The sequence below is a fragment of the Buteo buteo genome, chromosome 2, assembly GCF_964188355.1.
Source record: "Buteo buteo chromosome 2, bButBut1.hap1.1, whole genome shotgun sequence".
NCBI classification, from domain to species: domain Eukaryota; kingdom Metazoa; phylum Chordata; class Aves; order Accipitriformes; family Accipitridae; genus Buteo; species Buteo buteo.
The window spans coordinates 47,627,024-47,646,123 of record NC_134172.1 but is presented as its reverse complement, the minus strand read 5'-3'; the positions used below and the strand labels follow the sequence as shown (position 1 = coordinate 47,646,123).

General features: G+C 45.7%; 1 protein-coding gene across 10 annotated transcripts in view; it reads right to left on the bottom strand.

Moving 5' to 3' along the window:
* Positions 1 to 146: 146 nt before the first annotated feature.
* NOD1 (nucleotide binding oligomerization domain containing 1) overlaps positions 147 to 19,100 on the bottom strand; it is a 35,551-nt gene continuing 16,597 nt past the window's right edge. For 6 of the 10 annotated variants that reach the window (XM_075053485.1, XM_075053499.1, XM_075053505.1 and 3 more), the window contains 7 exons: positions 18,848 to 18,931; positions 17,284 to 17,367; positions 15,096 to 15,179; positions 12,927 to 13,010; positions 12,228 to 12,311; positions 10,071 to 10,154; positions 5,716 to 8,616 (listed from right to left, as the gene is read on the bottom strand). In XM_075053485.1, the coding sequence (XP_074909586.1) occupies positions 8,544 to 8,616; positions 10,071 to 10,154; positions 12,228 to 12,311; positions 12,927 to 13,010; positions 15,096 to 15,179; positions 17,284 to 17,367; positions 18,848 to 18,931 (577 nt within the window). In that variant the 3' untranslated portion in view covers positions 5,716 to 8,543. Of the gene's footprint in view, positions 1,621 to 5,715; positions 8,617 to 10,070; positions 10,155 to 12,227; positions 12,312 to 12,926; positions 13,011 to 15,095; positions 15,180 to 17,283; positions 17,368 to 18,847; positions 18,932 to 19,100 lie in introns of those variants that run through there. The other 4 variants (XR_012653885.1, XM_075053535.1, XM_075053544.1 and 1 more) reach the window with 4 other exon arrangements.

The window sequence follows — 19,100 nt, the reverse complement described above, 5'->3', positions numbered from 1 at the left end:
TGCAGACCAAGCTGAAGCAGAGGAAGAAAAAGCAATGCATTGTGTATAGTCACAGCTAGAAAAGCAGCGTGGTATCTCGGCTGTCTGCAGCTCTGCAGGTAGGAGAGCAGACCCTCTGGGCCAGCCTGTCGGAGCCCCTTTCGCTCCTGCAAAGCAGCGATGTGACAGGCTTTTATCCAGCTGGCCAAGGATGGCCTTGGCAGAGCAGAGCTGCTGTTTTGCCAAGGTGGCCGGTGGCTGGAGGTGAGGGGTCTCTGGTTGACGTGTCCTCTGGTGATCCTCAGCAGACATGATGGCCTTCAAGGTTAGCATAAATTAGAGCTGCCAGGTCTGGAGGTGGGAAACTCGTGAGTGGTTTAAAAGGGAAAAAGAGGGGAGGAAAGGGGTGGCAAACAGCCCTTACTCATCACCTAGGTACTGGGAAGCTCCATCAAAGCATCAAGCTAGCTCAATACACTGCTCGTTCCCTCAACTGCTCATTCCTTCAGTTTCCTCTAGCCAAATACCACTCTAGCTTCCTCCCAAACCACTTCATAGTTTCCTCTTTAAAACTGACTCCCTGCCAGCATACCAGTGGCTGGGCAATGCATGCATTTCCTTGTCTCCGATGGTCACCGACACTCTCCTGTCTGTCCCTAAACAGTTGGGAGGGGGTTGCCACACCAGGCTCCCACAGAGATGTGTTGCTCGAGGAGGGAATTTGTCCAGAGCCACCGAGGGCGTTAAATCATTCTCCAGTTGAGCTCCCTGGCAAGAGCAGAGCTCTGCACCGCTGACTGCCTGGAAACCTCCTCCCAAGGCAGTGGCTGCAGCTAACAAACCCATTGGGTTGCCTCCAGTGCTGCCTGCAGCAGGTAGCTGTGGGTGCAGGAGACCCAGCTGGCTGCGTTACTGCTCCACATCTTCCTGCCTGCCCCAGCAGCAGCTAGGGAGCTGCAGCCCTTGTGCTAGAAGTGAGTGAGATGAGGACAGGGGCACAGATGAGCCATGTGCTACTGAGGACACGCAGGTTTTGGATGGCGTACGGTGTAAGTCTGCTGGGTGGAGAGGGTGATCTTGCACCCCTTCCCCTACACTAGCTGGGAGTGGAGCTGCGGGTGCTGTGAGCAAAACCAAAGCACGTTTCACCAAGGTTATGTGGAGTGCAGGTAGGGGAAAATGAAAGGAATTCACTCTCCAGGCAGGAAGCTCCTCTTCATGTTGGTGTGTTGCATCTCAGCCCAACAAGGTGCTGCTCCTAGCCAGGGGGGCCTGTCGGCAGGCTGGTAATAGCTGCTGGTGGAATGTGATGCAAGGATTTATGGCATAGGTTCCTCCGAGGCTGGGTGTCCGTCCTTGCTTGCTCCACTTTTGAGAAAAGCTTTCTACTATGGCTGGGGGTTGCTGAACCCGTCGCTAAAGCACAGCGACAGTTACAGCCTTTGCAATTCTCTCCATGGGAGATGATAGTTTTAATGCATGAATTATTCAAGTCTGCACCAAGAGACAGTTGGATGTAATTACTGAGGAACATGTTCGCATTTCTTGCTAGTGTAACTTTCTTTCCCCCCCGATTGCCTTCTGGGAAGCCTGAATTCCTTCACTGCCAGTAATTCCTGTGTTTTCCTCCTTGGTCTTGAGCTGTATTATGGAAGCAATTGATAACTAGTTAGAGCTGTGTTTGGCTTCACATCAGGAAAATCTGCTGGAAATCATTCCAGTTCAGTAGGTAGACAATTTCATATGTGGAATTTAAATTAGTGGCATCTGTTGGTATCATGTCCTGCCCTCCTGCCTACGGCTGGGACGTGGGACATGCCTCCTCTGCCCCAAGTTGTTTGCCCTGGGGGGTGAACTGGGCAGCATTGCCAGCCCCAGGCTGTTCCCACAGTCTTTCAGTGCGAGATGGTGATGCTGCTTGTGTGTGTGCGCATCTGGCCCTGCTACCACAAGCTGTTGCTTGGTACAGCCAGTGGTCTGTGTCCGCTACTGGATGCTGCGTTGCTTTTAGCAGGAAGGGGAGAAAAGCACACAGCCTGTGGCAAAGACAGCAGGGAGGGAGGGGAGAGTCCCCTGCAGCAGCTGGAGCTAAATGGGGGTGTTTTCTCCCCTGGCTTTTGAGTGCCTTGTGCTGGAAGGTCTTGTTCTCCTTCCGAGGCTACGAGACCCAAGCAATGTCAGTGCTTGGGGGGGTGCAGGCTGGAGCCTGCTGTCTCTGTGAACAACCCCCGGCGTGTTTGTTTAGCTGAGGAGGTTCCCAGCTCCATCCCACCCTGCAGGGAGACGGGTGCCCGTGTCCAAAAAGCCAAACAAGGCCACAGAGGACATTGCTTGCGAGGTGCTGCACAGCTTGTGCCCACCCTCTCCTCGCCAGCCGGCCACTGGACAGCAAAGAGCCTCAGCAAAAGCCAAGTGAGAAAGAGTTTTCCAGCCCTCGTTTAATAAAGCATCTGTTTTCTGAGGGGGATGAGATCAGGGATGCGTGGGGGCAGGGAGGAGGGTTTGACATAAATAAATAATTGCATAAAGCCCATCCTCAGTTGACGCAAGATGAGTCACTCCTCGTAAAGGCAAACGCGTAGAGGAGGCAGATATTAAAAGCACAGGGATGGGTCCTCAGCTGAGCTTGGTGGAAACTGCAGGTGCTTGATGCCTCTCTGGATTTGGCCCATTATCTTTTGAGTCATGCTTTGTGTCGAGCTCCTGCCCTGCTTTTTGTTTCCATCCTGGTTACAGATTTCTTTGTTTGAACACACATTTAAATTTTAAGAGAGCCTTTTCTCCCCCGCCCCCCCTTCCCCTCATAGTTGCTTCTTTATGCTGGCTTCAAACTGAAGGAAAGGGAAAATACCAAGCCTCTGTCTGAGCCTGGTCAGGCTTTGTCACTGAGGAGAATGACCACCGTGGGGCCATTTCCCCTGTGTGGCAGTGGGGTCTCCTCACCTGCTCCCTGCCTCAGTGGACCCAGGTGACTTCTAACGGACACAGCTTTCCTCTTCACAAGTCACCGGGGCCAGGATTAACATCTGTTAAACTCCAGATTAAAGAGTCTGGCAGGCAACAGGAGCATGAAAACTTGACAGCTTCATTTGCTCCAATCTGTGAGGTCTAAGTCTCCCAGCTTGCGAGGCTTTAGCAGCTAATTAAGTTGCTGACTTTGGTGTATGGGATGACTCCCTGGACGCGAGCGGTTGGGCATAATTTAATTGTTTGCAAAGGGTTTGCTAGAGCTGGAGCTCTGTCTCTCTCCCCTGCAGGAGCGAAGGGGATGCTTCTGCACTGGGGCCGGTTTGCTCTTGGGCGCAGCCACTCGCTGCAGCAGTGGAAGCGGCCCATCGGCCGTGCCAGCAGCGGCCACCTCCTGGGCCAGCTGCCCATGCTGGGGGCCGGGGCGGGGGAAGCATGGCACCCATTTTGGTGAAGTGCTCAAATCCGGGCTTGCCTGCGCTGCACAATGTGGTCACTGGCCGAGGGTGCTAAGCTCGGGGAAAGTGTCCGTCCGTCCCTCTTCGGTCCCACTGGGCTGCCAAAAAGGACTGCGTGTAAGCAGGGCGCGGCGATTTAGTTGTGCCCCCGTTAAGCGTGTGCCACCCCGCCTTGCTGATGCCCCCAAAGCCGCGCTGCCCCAGAGGGGCGGCTGCCCTCCGAGCGGGGCTGTGGTGGCCGGGGCTGTGAAAGCCGGCAGCTCTGGGGCAAAGGAATGAGAGAAGCCACCGAGCAGGAAAATTGGGTCTGGTGAAATGACAGAGCCGCTCTCCTGTGAACGATCCTGAACTATTCCATATGTGGGACCGGGCGCCAGCCCAGGGGGAGGGCTGGGACTTGGACCCCGGCCCTGCCGTAGCAGCTCTGCTGGGCAGAGAAGACGCGGTGGCAGTTACCAGCAGGTTGGCCAGAGCAAAGGAAATATCTGGTTCCTCCTCTCCTGTACCCGGCGCTCACCTCTCCATCTTCCATTTCTGCATTTCTCCAGAAGGTCCCGGCCTCCTGGGGCTGTTGGGAAGCCTCCCTGTTCAGCAGCCCTGGGGGCAGCAGCAGCTGCAGGCCCCGTGCGTGACAAGGATTTATGTATCGCCACTTAATGGGTTGCTTGACCCCTAAAGGTGCTGAGCGCAGGTGGGTGAGGCGGCATCAGCCCTGCCAGAAATCTGCTGCTTTCTGGTGCAGTCACCTGGGGACTCCCCATGAGCGGGGACGTACGAGGGCGCAGGACATCCCACGCTTTCCCAGTGTAAAGCAATAGCTGTAGTTTTTGCCCCTGGCTGACTACAAGACCAGTTTTTATTGCCTAGCCTGCCTGCTGTGACCTCCCAGGCCTTGATGCTCATGAAGCTGAAGCTGTTTTCTCTGAAACATCAGCCCCCCCTTTCAAGTCCCGCTGCGTACCTGAGGCAAGTTATGTCAAAACTTTGCAGCTTGTGCTCTCACCTTGTTTACCTCTGGGAGTGGAGAATGAACACCGGCCCTGTCGAGATTCACATGGGATTCAAACATGAATTCCCCAGTATAAAAGAGAAGACTCCCCAGCCCCTGTGGCACTCCCTGCAGCCTCTGGCTGTTTGTCCCTACCTGGGGAAGTGAGGAAGGACTCACCACTGTTGCTATGTTGTGTTTCTTAGAAACTTCACCCATCCCACAAGGCAACCGAGAGCCCCCAGCAAGCGAAAAGAAACCATCTCCTGTGAGTAAATTTGGAGTCCACAAGTGCAGCAGGCAGCTCCCAACCTGGCCTCCTTTTAATTTAGCATGATCCTGCTCTTTTGTTTCTACCTACTAATGCAATAAAGTCCTTTGTGCGCAGCTGCAGGTTTTTGCTGCTAAGATTATTTGTCCCATCAGTTGAAAACTGGGCGGCCTCTACAGTGACCTCTCCTTCCTCATGGCACACCCATCCCTTGCTGCCTTTGGCCTGCCTCTGACACCTTTGCTCCCAACTGTGGCTGAGACAAGGGGATGTCTACTGAGATTCTTTTGACTCCCCTGGTCTCAGTGGCCATTTATACCCTTTTGCAATAGGCTCCTGTTTGCCAAACCGAGGTAAGGGAATGGAGTGAAGCTACAGAGAAGCAGGCATGAGCCTCTTGCTGCCCTTTGGCATCAGCACTGCTCCCACAGCATGGGATGGAGGCATGAGGATCTTGTGCTGGCTGTGGTTGAAGAGCAAAGGCTGAGTGGCCTTGCACCACCCAGCAAGTCTTGAACTGGGGTCTGACAGCTGGAGATGCAGGTCTGACACCCAGTTAGGAGCACTAAACCAGGCTCAGAAAAGCATCCTTTCCCAAAGACTTGGCGGTGTGTGTGACCAGCATGGGACAGCACTGCATTGCAGCAGGGCTCTCTCGAGGGCCACTGTGTTATCTGGCACCAGTAAGCCAACACAGCTTGGACCAGTCAAATGCAAGTGCTGCACCTCAAGCCAGCAAGACTTCGTTCACCCCCAGCAGTGGGTGGAAATGCCGAGAGCTCCGGCAGTCAGTGTGGCAGGAGGACTACAGGGACATGGCAGCAGTGTGTGTCCCTGAGCCACCATTGTGGTTTCCCCCCACTGCCCCTAACTGGGTTGGCACCTACTGCTGGAAAGGTCCCTCATGGACAGCGGCAGCTCTGAGCGCCCTTCTCCAGCTGGGGCAGCTCCTCGCTCTTGTCTGCAGACAGAATTAGTTAGTTAGGCTGTCACAGTCCTGTCTTGATCTAGCCAAGTGTCTGCTTGACAGGGCTTCAGCAAAGCCAAAGCACTTGCAGGCAGCCTGTTCAAGTTCTTTAAAAAGCTGTTTATTATCACAGTGGAGAAGTGGGAAAAAATGCCACGTACAGAGAATGTCTTAGCAAATTACAAACAAGTCTTAAAAAAGTTACAGTTGTCTCTGAATTCGAGTAAACAAGGCTCTCGCTGCAAGCTGCAAATGCATTGCTCTGATGAGCTCTACAAATAGTCCCATAAGACTACGAAGAAAGAACTGCAGTCTGAAACGCTGTGCCAATCAACAAGGAAACTCCAGCTGCTCCCAAAGCAGCAACCAGTTTCCCCAGCACAATTCCCGAAGCTTTGACATGTTGCCTGACGCAGACCCTCTGCCCTGGGTGCGTTGGGGGCAGGATGCTGTGAAACCCTCAGTTTTGTCAAAGCCAGACTGAGCTGTGCTCAGACCTTCAGCTCAGCCCAAATGAGTGCTTGCAGCCCGAAATCACCTCTGAAATGAGTGGCTATGACTGGCACGGTCACTGGCACTGTAATTGGTGTAAATCAGCCGCTCTGAGGCCGTGTTTAGCTGCTGCAGCCCCGTAGATGCTCCGGTCCTTGAAAACACTGCCCTGGATGCCTGGCTTGTAACAGCCGGGCCCATAACAGGATTTGCAACAGGGTTGAGGTTATTGTCATGCTACAAATAGCTCCAAAGGCTGCTCTAAACCAAAAAAAGGGGCAGAAGTGTTTGCATTGAAAAGCTTGGAGGGAGCTGTCAGGGACATTTTGTACTGCTTTAGTCTATCATCAGTGAAATGAGGACAGGAGCTGGAGTTCTTCACTATATTATTTTCTACCTGGTAAATGAGCAAATAATTCAGTGATTAGAGCAAACTGGGAGCACACTTCTTCCCTCTAACACAGGCAAATGACACCTCTGGTGAAGGCCCTTCCTGCAGCTGTGTCCCCTCCACACCATACCGGTAGGCTGGCAAAACAGGAACAACATTTTAACAAGGTGCATGGGTGTCCAATTTGTTAAAGTTGCTGAGAAGTCTTTAAAGGCCTTACTCTGGCAGCTGTTTTTGCAATTGAAATCCAGCTCATCTGTAACTGTGTGCCCTTTTGCTTCAGTAAACAAATGGCTCAGGTGCACAAATCATTCATGTTAGCTTTCTTCCAGCACAGTCCAAAAGCCTCATCTGTCTCCCTGTGAAAAATCAGTGCTGATACAACAGACAGGGAGGAAAAGCCACTGAAAAATAATGAACACTAAGTTGTTTTTCTTCTATTTTTTTTTAAACTGCTGGTTTTGTGAAAAGGGTTATGAGTTTTTTAAAATGGAGTAGACAGAATTGGGGACTGGGAAAGGTCTGCTACCACGTAGGAAACAGAGAAACTCTGACCTACAAAGCATGCCTTTTTTCATGTTTTGCTTTATGGGGCAGATTTAGGAGATGGGAAAGTGACGGTTCATTGGTCTGGCATTTCAACTGGAGATTCTTCTTCCAGCCTACCAAGGTTTTGTGGGTTAGTCAGCAACTGCGGAACTGTTTCCCAAGTTTTGGGGGGGGGGTGGGGGTGGTAACACAGGAGGAGGAAGGAAAAAGGATCATGCTTTTCCATTTTGGGTTCTCTGTGCACACTGTGGCGTAGAATTTGAGTTTACCTTTATAAAGCATGCCTAATTTGCACACACACACAAAAAGTCAAATACCCCACTCCAAGCTGGTCCTAAACACTAATTATTTTGGGGAGGGATAATGTTTTCTTGCTGGTCCTTATCATTGCTACCTGCCCCTTGCCTTGCACTTTCCACTAATTCAAGCACAGAATAAAAGCTTTCTAAGCAAATCTCAATCCTTCTCTGTGCTTACATGTTGCTGGGAGAAGGGATTTCTACTTGACGCAATTGATTTTCAATTGCCCTTTCTCCCCACCGAAGCTAGGCAACTTAATATTGGTGTATTGCCACCAGCACAGTGTCTAGGCCAAGAGCCAAGGCAATGAACAGCCTGCTAATTAATTTTTCACATTTATCTCCAGACCCCCTCCCCAGAACAAACACTGTGAAAACAGGAGGTGGCAGTTTCTGTGCAGCCCTCAGGAAATTTTAAGCAAAAGTGGTTTACTGCTAGTTTTATGCTTTCACAGTGACGGCAGTAAGGATTTCTGGTTGTATAAAAGAAAATGTATTGGCTTCAATATGGAAAAAAAGATAATTGAAAGTAATCTGAGCCTGATGTATCCACTTCTCAAAAAAAAAAAAAAACCAAACCAAAAAAGGCAAAAAAAAAAGCAGCATCTACAAAGCTGGCTGTAGTCAGTGGAGAAATAAGGGCCTGATTTCTAGGCAGAAGAAAGGTACTCCATGTTGAAAACATTGGTACCATGCAACTGTTACAGATGGATTATATTTCCAGTAAAGCTATGTATGTTCATTTTCAGTTAAGAGGCAGATAATACTGTGAGCTTGTGCATCTTGCACCCTTTCTTGCATATATATGTGTGTGTATATTTATGTATATAAATAAGTTAGAGATTATTTACATCAGTGTACAGAATAAACCTAAACTCAGGTATCAAAATACATACACCTGCCAGTGGATTTAGTCTGTTAACACTTTGCATTTCATCTTCAAAGCACCATACAAGCATTAATTATTTACCCAGGCAACTTCCCACTCACCAAAAGGATTAAGAGTAACAGGCAGGGTAATGGATGGAGCTGAGGGAGCGCAGCATGTTCATAAAAAGGCAGCTAATCATGTATCTCTCTCCTGCCATGAGCACTTCAGATTTACACCTTTATAAACTCTGTAGTCCAAGTGTAGCAGTAACCTTTGTAATACAAAGCTTGTCACAATAGGAAATTCCTCATTCAAAAGCAAATGATCCGTTCTTCATTTTCAAAAGCTTTGGCCTCCTCTTGGCTTATCAGGTTCCCATTCAAACTGGAGGGGAAAAATAAGAGGGATGTGAAAATAAGGTAGTGACTGTTGCCCATCTTCTCTTTTTCCAAGGTTTTGGAGCAGAGATCACAGCTTTGTAATGTTGTGTGAGCTGCAAGTTTCTCAAGGGCACACAGTTGGGAACTGGCCTCAGACCGGCTACAGCACTGCTGTTCCCCCTGCAAGTATGAGGAACAAAGCTACTTCTTCAGAAATAAAAACTGAACTAACACCTAAACTTCATTGAACTAAAATCGGTGTTGGGATACCCAGCTGCTTGCATTTCAGCAAGCAGCATTTTGCTGACAAAGGTTCTTACCATGCAGTGGGCTAGTTTAAAGAAAGTTAAATAGTCTTCAGAGCATTTTGTGTTTTCCATGACAACATGGGAAGAAAACTGTTAAGTACTCAAGCATTATTAATGTGAAATGATATGCAGCAAAATTTTCAAGTCTGTCTACAAAAAGTTAATCTACATTGATATTTACACCCCTGAAAATGAGCAGCTGGGTAAGTGTAGCTTTCAGAAATGTTCAAATCTATTAAACCATTTAGACTTATGAAATTATTGGGGTTAATAAACACCTATGAAAATTCAGGGAAGAATCAAAAGACAGATTTTGGTCTGAAGATTGAGAATGATTGGAGTGGGAATTGATGCCTCTTCTGTAGACGAAAGCTGACAGTGGCCTTTGAAAAAAACATCTCTTCCACATCTCTAGGGAACCCACTAATCAGATAGTGAGTCATCATCCTTCTAAGCAAGAATTCAGTGTCCTTTCACTAAAACAAATATATATATATTTAAAAATAAATTTCATGTTCAATAATAAAGCAGTGGTGCTAAAACCAGCACAATTCTATTGACTCCTGAGCTCCTTGAGGTAATGGAAGGAATGTGGTACTTGGCTTTGTGCCTTACAATGCACATGTGTGACTCTGTGATGCCTACCTAATCCAAACCAAGCAAATCTTACAAAAAGTTAATCTTCTTGTAGCTTAGCACTTACTTTCAGTGTATTTGGAGCACCACCCAAAGAAAATCCAAGCACAAATTCTATCAATCAAATTAGTAATGCTAATTAAATGTAACCATCTCCTGCTTGTTGGGATTTAGCTCCTGAAAAGCACAAACACGTTCAGAAGTTTAAAAATAAATCAGGACAATCAAAACTTGGTCTATAAATTCTGGCCCCAATTCTACAGACACGTATGTTCTGCGAATCAGTGGTACAGACAGATGTGAACTGACAAAACTCCTTGACATTCATAACACACAGGGAAGTGTTTCAATGACAGAGGCTTTTTACCTATCTGAAACCCACAGCTGGAACTACGACCCCTGCCTCACAGAAACTTGCTCTGAATTTTTTAGGCTATAGGAAAGTAGTAATGGCAGGAGTGTTTTAAAGGGAAAGGAAGTTTACAAAGTGAGCCTTTGAGGAAGGGATCTTTACCACACTTCTTTAATAGTTGTGTTCTCCTTGAGAGCTTCGCTGAGGTACTTCACCCCTTTGGCTGTAATCTGATTCTGGATAAGCCTGAAAAGAAAGAACTTCATGTCAGACTAACGTACAAACTAATTTATGGTGTATGCATAACCTACGCTCAGCTTGATGTCAAGGAGCAAAGGTGTCTGTTTGCCACAAGACGACAGTTGTGATTTCTATCTGTGAGGATGGTACACAGTATTGGTCAAATGCCCCACATGCACTTTCAGAAAAAGAGCCCAGAGTATTAGTCTTTTCCTTTTAATCTTGCATCTGGTTGCATTCTGGAGATACTGAGCTTAATTACACAGTTGACAAATTTCTCCTAAGAACGGTTTACTACGGGCATGGGATTGTGATATTTGGACTCTTTGAGACAGACTAACCTCTTAGCTCTGTTTTCTTATTGAGAACACTGTGAGACATTTTTAAGTGATGTACAGAAAATTCTGAGCACAGAACCTATGTAGGCCTAGTGTCTTAGTAGTTGTAGTCTAGAGGTTGCCAAATCCTCCTGTCTTGTTTATCAGACCAGCAAGATCTTTGAAAAATAAGGCATTGAATTCGACTGGTATGAGCAGGTGCAAGTCCCAGTGAAGCCACCTTTGCAGCTGTAAAGTATGTCTCATCTGAGCTGAGGGGAAAAAAATGATACAAAAGATACTCAAGTAGCACAACTGATGAAGCAGTAGGTAACTCTTACTAACCACTGTAGACCATTCCCCTAGCTAAAAATGAACAAATCCCCCTAATCTGCATGAGTATAAAAACACTCATCAGCCTAGCCTAATTCAATACTTACCTTTCAGTCTACCATGGGGTGCCCCATAGCTGTATGATTTCATGTGACTGGCTGCATGAATCCCACAGAATTCAGGATGAGGCTGAAAATTGGAATGAATTGAACGATCTCTTAGGGAGGGAGGGAGGCATTCCCATTAAAGGACTTTCTGCACTTGGTAAATGAATCAAAATGGAAAGGGAGCCAGTAGATTCTTTCAACTACTGGAAAAACACTTTAATTCTGCCTCAAGTTCAACTATCTATATAGGTCCCTACCTTTTGGAGGTATCCACAGGTATAACCAACAAAGTAGGATATAAATTTGTCTACTGGCAGAAACCCCTGGACAATACTGAGCCATGGTAAAGACATGTATCTAGATGACTATGCCTGCTTTGGATGGGGAAAGTTTTATTATGAATTCAACCCAAACTACTCAGTGAAGCATATCTGCAGCTGTGCGCAAAGAAATCAAGCCAACCTCCCCCCTCCTTTTTATTTTCAGGGTGATGGGCACCAGAGCTTCTACTGCTTTCAAAAGAGGCTACAAGTACTTGGCACCTCTGACAACCGGCACACTTCCTAAGGGGCGGGAACTCGGATTAATACAGGGAATGCTAGAGTGTGGTTAGCAAAATCTTTGTAATGGGACTCCATGTATTATGTTCTCTTGATCACTTGGAATGAATGGATGGCTATTTGTTTCACAGACCACACCTGCCCAACCCATCCATGGACAAATTCTTGTGAACTTCTAGATTAGAATAGCCAATGCTGTGTTTTCTTAGAAGTTTAACAAGTCTCTTTGTGATTGCTAGAAGTAATCCCTGGTTTCCTGGGGATTTATGTCTTATAGATGAGTGTCTTGCATGAGTGAAAGTGCTAGCCCTAGAACAAAACATCAGGCAAATGGGACACGTATTTAAGTGTCTGTCATATAGGTTCTTGGTTGAAGAGTAAGAGTTGAGCTTGCTACTTTCATAGTATGATGATAAATAGTAAGAATCATAATAAGGTTATTCTATTCTAGCTGTCTGCTTGTATTTTTTTTTTTTCAACTTTTGCATTTGAGGCCAGTACTGTTCCCCTAAGGAGAGATGAAATCAATTAGTAGTTCACAAGTTACCAGGACACAGAAACAGCTTAAACTTTTCCCTGTATGAAAGCTAGTTCAAAATGCTAGACAGCAGCTTTATTAACTTTCCATTAGAACTGTCTACAACCAGTCAACTGCATCCAGACCATGCACAGAAAGCTCACTGTGACCTACATAGACTTGGAAGGTGAAGCTTTAATGCAGTGACTGCCAAAGAGCCTGTGCCTCTGTGGAATGTAACTCACCATAAATGCACCAGTTTCTTGTTGACCTTCAGCATCTCTGCAAAACTCATTGCTGCCTCATCATCCAGCTCATTTTTAGTCAACCTAAGTGGGAGAGAAAATGTTCACTCATGATGCTATCATTATTTTTCAGCCCCCTGTTTTTCCAGCTTGTCTGTGACTTAGCTTTAAACACCCAAAGGAGGATGTGCTGTTCCTGCCCTGAGCAATTTCTAAAGGCTGGACACAAAGAGATACTGAAGAGAAGCCCTGGAGGTAAAAGAGGCAAGAGTATCAGATCTTTATTTCTCAGAGCAGTGATCTAATGATACTTTCTCATGATGTTTTAGTGTCTAAAAGGTGGATGAGGTGTAATGGAAAAAGGTAGAGAATAGAGACAACACTGAAGAGGTGCAAAAACTGAGGACAAAGAACTTGACTTCAGATGATGGAAGTGAGAGAAGATGGGGAAAGCAAGATGCAGGGAGCAGAGCGAAGCATGACATTGGGACATAAGGACACATGCTGCTGATTCATTACTCATGTCCACATTCTTCCAAAGGGATGTATCTTATAGCTTGCTGGTAGTGAAAGCATAGGGGGATGAGGGGAGGGAGAGAAGGACGATGGGAGAGTAGGAGGAGGCGATGGGATTGGAAGAAATAAATTAGGCTGCAGCTTTCTCTGGAGAAAGGAGAAGTAGACCACACTGTCAATTACCAGAATATTTTCACAGAGTTGTTGTGTTGCATAGCTTCAGCAATACTTTTGCCTCCCTCTGTTGTGATGCCATTGAATGCGAGACTGCGAAGTAAAGATACAAATGTGTAAGAAACAGCCACCATCACTTGGCCCTTCCACTGCCAAATACTAGTGAATATCCTGGATGACCTGTTTCCCAGTTGTACAGTTCAGCATTCGGGTGTTTCAAAGGCTCACATACTTTGCAAACCAGTAAGTCCTTATGACTTTTACTAGTGAGAACAGTTCACAGGCACAGCCTGAGTGCAGGTCTATCATACAGGCCATAAGGTTTGCTGTCAGTTAGTTGTACTCTTGGGACTGCCAGCAGAGTTGCAACCAGTGATTTTGAGAGTCAAGGCTTTTAACAAGGACAAAGAGTTGTACTTAGCTGTACGCAAGTTTTTACATGCATTTGTCATCCCAAGTTCCTGTACAAACCTGGCACTTTGTCCTTTAAGTCATTCAGATGCCTGAATATCTGATTCTTCTTCCAAACACAACACTTTCTGTCATGTATGGAGAGATAAGCTTGTAAACGCGTGCTTTCCATTACAAACCACAAACATTTCTTAGTCTGCCCTTCATTGTTTGAATAGACGTTACCAAAATCATCCAGTTAAAGTTATGCTCCAGGCTTTGAGAGTTCAAAAAGCATTTTCCCCCTCAAAAGCCTGAAAATAATGCAAGGCCTCAAAAAAAGGTAGAAAGGGGGATCAAGCAGGGCAATGGCACAAACATGTTAGCATGAGTCTCTCCTAGCTTCAGATGAAACTAGACAGTCTCAGTCCATCATGACTGGGCCTAAAAATGGCAAATATGCTGAAGTAAACTGACGCAGTAGGGACTTTCTTCCCTTAATCTTCGCATAAAGCTACCACTGGTGCTAACTATGAAGTCAAATCATGAAGCAAGATTAACCAGTGGAAGATAAGAAATGAACCCAAGTGCAAGTACACCGCAGAAGACTCACCCTGCACAGGTGCCAGCAAAACCTAGCTCTAGCCAGCACAGTTACTCCTCCTCATTTTTGCAAACACATTCATCAGCATATTTGCTCCTGCCCGAGAGTCCCTCAGCTCTGAGTCAGGCTCACAATGTTTTCTTTCAAGTCTGATGTGTATGGATGGATTCTGCAATTATGGGAAGATGGCTATTTCAGATAGCTTTTAAGTTTAAATATATCTAGGTCACTGCACCTGTTCAGCTTTTAATTTTTAAGCCCGGCTATCCACTTGCAGAAAGGAGGACAAGGCACCAGCTCTGAAAACTCTGGATCTGAAGTGGCAGCAATAAGCTCTCCAGTACAGTATTTCTAAAGAAACTAGTGCCATGTGCCACCTTGTGGGGAAACCAAGGAGCATTGTCTGCTCCCTCACAGAGGAGGCCAGTGGAACTGGGAGACAAATCGAAAGGATTGCCATGAACGCAGTGCTCCAGGTCTGTGGAGGGACTCCAAAAAAGCAGCAGTTGCCACAATATGCATCTTTAAATCCCCAGCCAGCATTTGAAAGTCTAGCGGGGGATGGGCTGTTTTACACTGCTGGCTTCTCCCTGTGCTGTGCTACCAACTTCACCTGTGCTAGTTTGTGCCAGAAGGCTAGTTTGAGATGAATCACTGACCTCCAGTGAGAACTACATCTCATTAGCACTGAATGTATGGTGTCGTAGCTCCAGTGGAGTACAGAATGAGCTTGAATTTAAGAATGCCCCCATTCCCTACCCAAACAGTTCATCGTCTAAAAATTACTTTGGTGAAAGCAGCTATATCTTCACAACAGAAACTGTTAACACTGAGCTTACTGGGAGCCTTATTCTGTGACAGCTGGTGCGTTGTTCTGCTAATGCTCCCAGATCAAAATGGCACCCACTGACCATGTGCTTTCACAAATGCCAGTAACTCTGTGCAGCATGAGGGGAGGAGGTGCAGAGGAAAGGATGCCAGCCCTGCAGTATTTTTAACTTGCTTAATGGCTGCACAGGGCTTTTTGATTAAATCTGGCCTCTTGCTTGCACCAGGAGCCTGTTGGTTACACAATAATACCAGATGGCATTCCAAGCTATCGCTTGGTGGGAAGACCCATCGCTTCAAAGCACAGTGGGAAAGCCAGCACTACACTGAGCTGCCTGGCTCTGCTGGTGTTTTACCTCACGTTTGTTAATGTGGGGTGGTTCCTCAAGGCCTCTGCAAATGCCTTTGCTCCTTCGTCTCCAACTTGATTACCCCACATCCTGATGAAGAGAGGAAACCAGAACATATCAGGTGGGCTGCTCTACGGCCCCTCGGTGTTGCATTCTCCCTTTTTCTCTACCCTCCCCTCCCGCTTCCCCGCTCCTCCCTTCTCCCCCCCCAATTACTTCACAGTCTTTCAGGCTTGTGAGAAACCTGGCAGGTACCCTCCCTGCTGAGCCAGACATGTTCCACTCCCTGTACACCACATCACCAGCCTCTGCTGACTCACCAGTACCCTAAGGCCACAGCACAGAAGCAGCTCTAGGATCTAGCCTGCTGCAGTGGGAGTGCTTTTGGAATCACCTTGCTGCACTGGGCAAACCCTCTGCAGCCCTGTACCCTTATGGGGTAAAGGAGTCTTGTGGTCCTGTACAGTGAGCTGCCATGAGAAATACACCAAGTCCTAAATCCTATCATTTCCCTGCTCAGCATTTCCTCCCCATACCCCTGCTGTGGTTTTCCTGTTACCTGTTAGGCACAGACTGGCCTTAACACAGTGGAAAGTACAGGTCTTGGGAAAGACTCCCCAGATGCACAACTGCACGGGGACCCACAGCCAAATGGGTGACTTTCTGAAGTGAACTGCTCTACAAGCTCCCCCTCTCCTTCGGAATAGTCTAGCAAAACAGTTACAGTTCCTTCAGTGTTATACCCAAGTGGTATCTCCTCTCTTGCCAAGAGAAAGATCAAAATCTCACAGAGGCAATATGACCTTGGGCTTTTCCACACATTTGTAAGGAATAGTATTTCCAGTGGCAAAACAACCCTTGGCAACACAAAGGGTTAAGAGAAGGTGATGTGGTAAAAGCTGCAGAGATTTGATCAACATTTAATAGCAGTATCTGGTCAAATCCTTTCTATGCAGACCAACCACTCTGAAAATTCACCCTATATTATGAGGTTTGACAGCACCTCTGATGAAGTATAAGGTTTTTTTCTTTTACAGGGATCATGGCTTGATGACTCAGAGCCACACTCAGCTTGATGGGTAATTAGTTGGCAGCTCTTTTAAAATCAATTGAGCTTTGTGGTATCTAAACACATCTAGTTCCAGCAAGAAGTTCCCCAGAACTTCCTTGTCCTTCAGACCCAGTGCAGTTTGTTATGTAAATGCTGAATATATCTGTTCAAACATTTCTGTCCAAGCTATCCTAAATCCAGTTGGAGTGGTTATTTCCTCCACAGGAGAAAACAGGAGTCCTTCACTGAATTTGCAGCAAGTACAGCACAGCAGATCCAGCTATACGACAATGGAAGTGTGCATGCTGTTCACTGTACTTTAATTTTGTTGTTCTACAACATTTCACAAGGCCAAAAATCTGATTGTTCAAATCTGATTTTCATATTTAAGGGTTATTGTGATATTCAGAATGGCCAAACAGAGGTTTTAATTCCATGTGTTTGAGTATTACATTCTGAGAAAAATGTTCTCCTGTAGAGTGGAAAGAGAAACTGGGATTTGCCAGAGCGGGGGAAAAAAAAATAATAAATCAAACTCTCAAGTCTAGCACCTCTCCTGAGAAAGAGGACAGGGACTAAAGGTTTAGAGTACATTCAGAGCTCTCTCCAATAATAGCAGACTCTTCAGTTAGCGACAGACTAGAGAGAAGGATGATAGGAATTCCTTTTTATTCTCCCAGCTTGCAAATTTATCAGACTTGATGTAGAAGGTTTGACAACTATAACAATGACACTCAATAACTAGGTACACTGCCAATAGTCATAAAACTACCCAGACTTAAAAATGACCAAATACCTCTAGAACAGCTGTGTTGCCGTAAGAAAAGCGGCTATCTTTACATAATGTCCTCTTACTAGTTTGCCTCTCCTTTAAGGTTCTGTCAGAACAGGGAAAAAAAAACCCCAAACCCAAACCAAGTATTGTATTAACTGGAGAAAAATAAAGCAGCTCTCCTTTTCCCTCCAAGTAGAAAAGACGGCTATGCTTCTGCACCGGTTTGTTCTAATGCCACCATTGGGGGGGGGGGGGGGGGAGGAATAGCAGAAGGAGAGACAGTAAGAATGAAGGAAGGAATCCTAAGGGATTTACAGATGCTTTGCCAAGATCAAGACCTGAGCTCTGCTTCTTAATACTGAACTTACCCAATTTCAAACATTGTCTTGCTCTTCTGGATGGCTTGGGCAAGGCACTTTCCTCCTTCACTAGTTATTTTGTTTGCTCCTATTCTGCACAAAATACATGAATTGATCAGGTACATCACTTCCAACTGTACAGCTATTAGAATACCAGCTCAGAAAGCAATACAAGTATTTAAGGCTAATTAACTCTGGAGGCTAACTACAGTTATCAAAGATTAACCTAGAGTAAAAAAATACTGCAGGCATTTGTTCTTTGATTAAAAGACATCATTTTATGTTGTCTTTTACATATTTTGCATGTCAGCCCTCCAAATCAGAAGTAATACTGCAAAGTCTTGTGTTTGGTGCTCCGTATGTCAGAAATGAGCTTGAGGAACTGATCCTCAAGACAATGACCCCTGCCTACTTTTTAATATAGTTCATAGTATCAGCAGTTGCTACAGAGTACATAATTACATGCAGCATGTTTCATGATGCCACAGGGAACAGAATATTTCTTGATTGTGTGGCTCCAGAGAAGACTGCAGCTCATAAGCACAGACTGTAATAATTTCAAGTCTTTGTGTTCTGAGCATAGGCTGTAGGTAGTGGCATAGGTCAGTGTAGTCTGACCAGTGTCTCTGGCTGGCACTCTACAGAAGACCTTTTCTTTTTTTGGCCTGTGTGGCCAAATTACATATACATTGACGAAAAGAACAAACCAAAACCCCCTCAACCCACTCCATTTACATATGTACTCTATCTTAAAATAAACTCTGGGGTTACTATGCAGCCTGAAAGTAACCATCTCCCAACGGGCTTTTTTGTGAAAGTTAGATTAAATAAGCAAAGCACTGTGTGAAAGCAGCAAAAGAACCAAAGTGCTCTTGGGTTTCAAAACTCTGCAAATATTTCAAGTGGAAAGGATGTGGCTAGTATGGGGTTTCTGAACAAGTTAGTGGTAGAACAAGGACTAGAACCCACAAGTCCCTGGCTGCTGGTTGCTACATTCATACCAACAGCTGACATTGCTGTAGTTACCTCTATTTTCTGCTATGGTCACAATTAAAGCATTGGTTAATGATCTACTTTTACGTTAAACTAGTGTTGTGCATGGCCGGACACTTATCTGGGGAAGTTCCAGGAATTAAAGGGAACAACTCACCAAGTGAATTTGGGGAATTCCAGAGTTGAGGTATGACACCAGCACAGCCTGACTCCAATGGCCCATAAAAGACAAGACACAAAGAAGCTTCGTACTAAATCCAAGTGAATTTGCCTATTGCAAGGGGCAGAAAGGTTCATGCACCACATAAGCCTCACTCAGGTGCTCAGACTGAATTTAGGTAAAGAACAGGTCTCATGCTCTCCTTTTGCTTACTACTATATTCCAGTAAAGACTATGGATTCAAGAGTTTCACCTGCTACCATTCACTGCTAGACTACTGTAAAAGAACATACAACTGCAACTTAAGTTATATTTTATTTGAAATGTAATTTTTATCTTTTTTCCACTCCCCCTCCTGTTTCAAGTTGGTTTACCTTAATTAGGATACTGTAGAAAGGAAAAAAAAAAAATCCAACATACTTAACGTATTCAAGGCTTGAACACTCTTCAATTAGTTTTGCAACATATTTGGCTCCGACATCAGTGATTTGATTGTTGTACAAGCTTAAATAAAAATCACATTGTTAAAAATAGGTTATTCCTGCTGTTATACATAACCTCTATCTTTTTTGTATGGCTTTGTACACATTCGCAGTTGCTTGTATTTCTATTTTGATATACAATTCATATTGTGAAGGGCTAGATATAAAATACTATAAATCATGGGAAAATA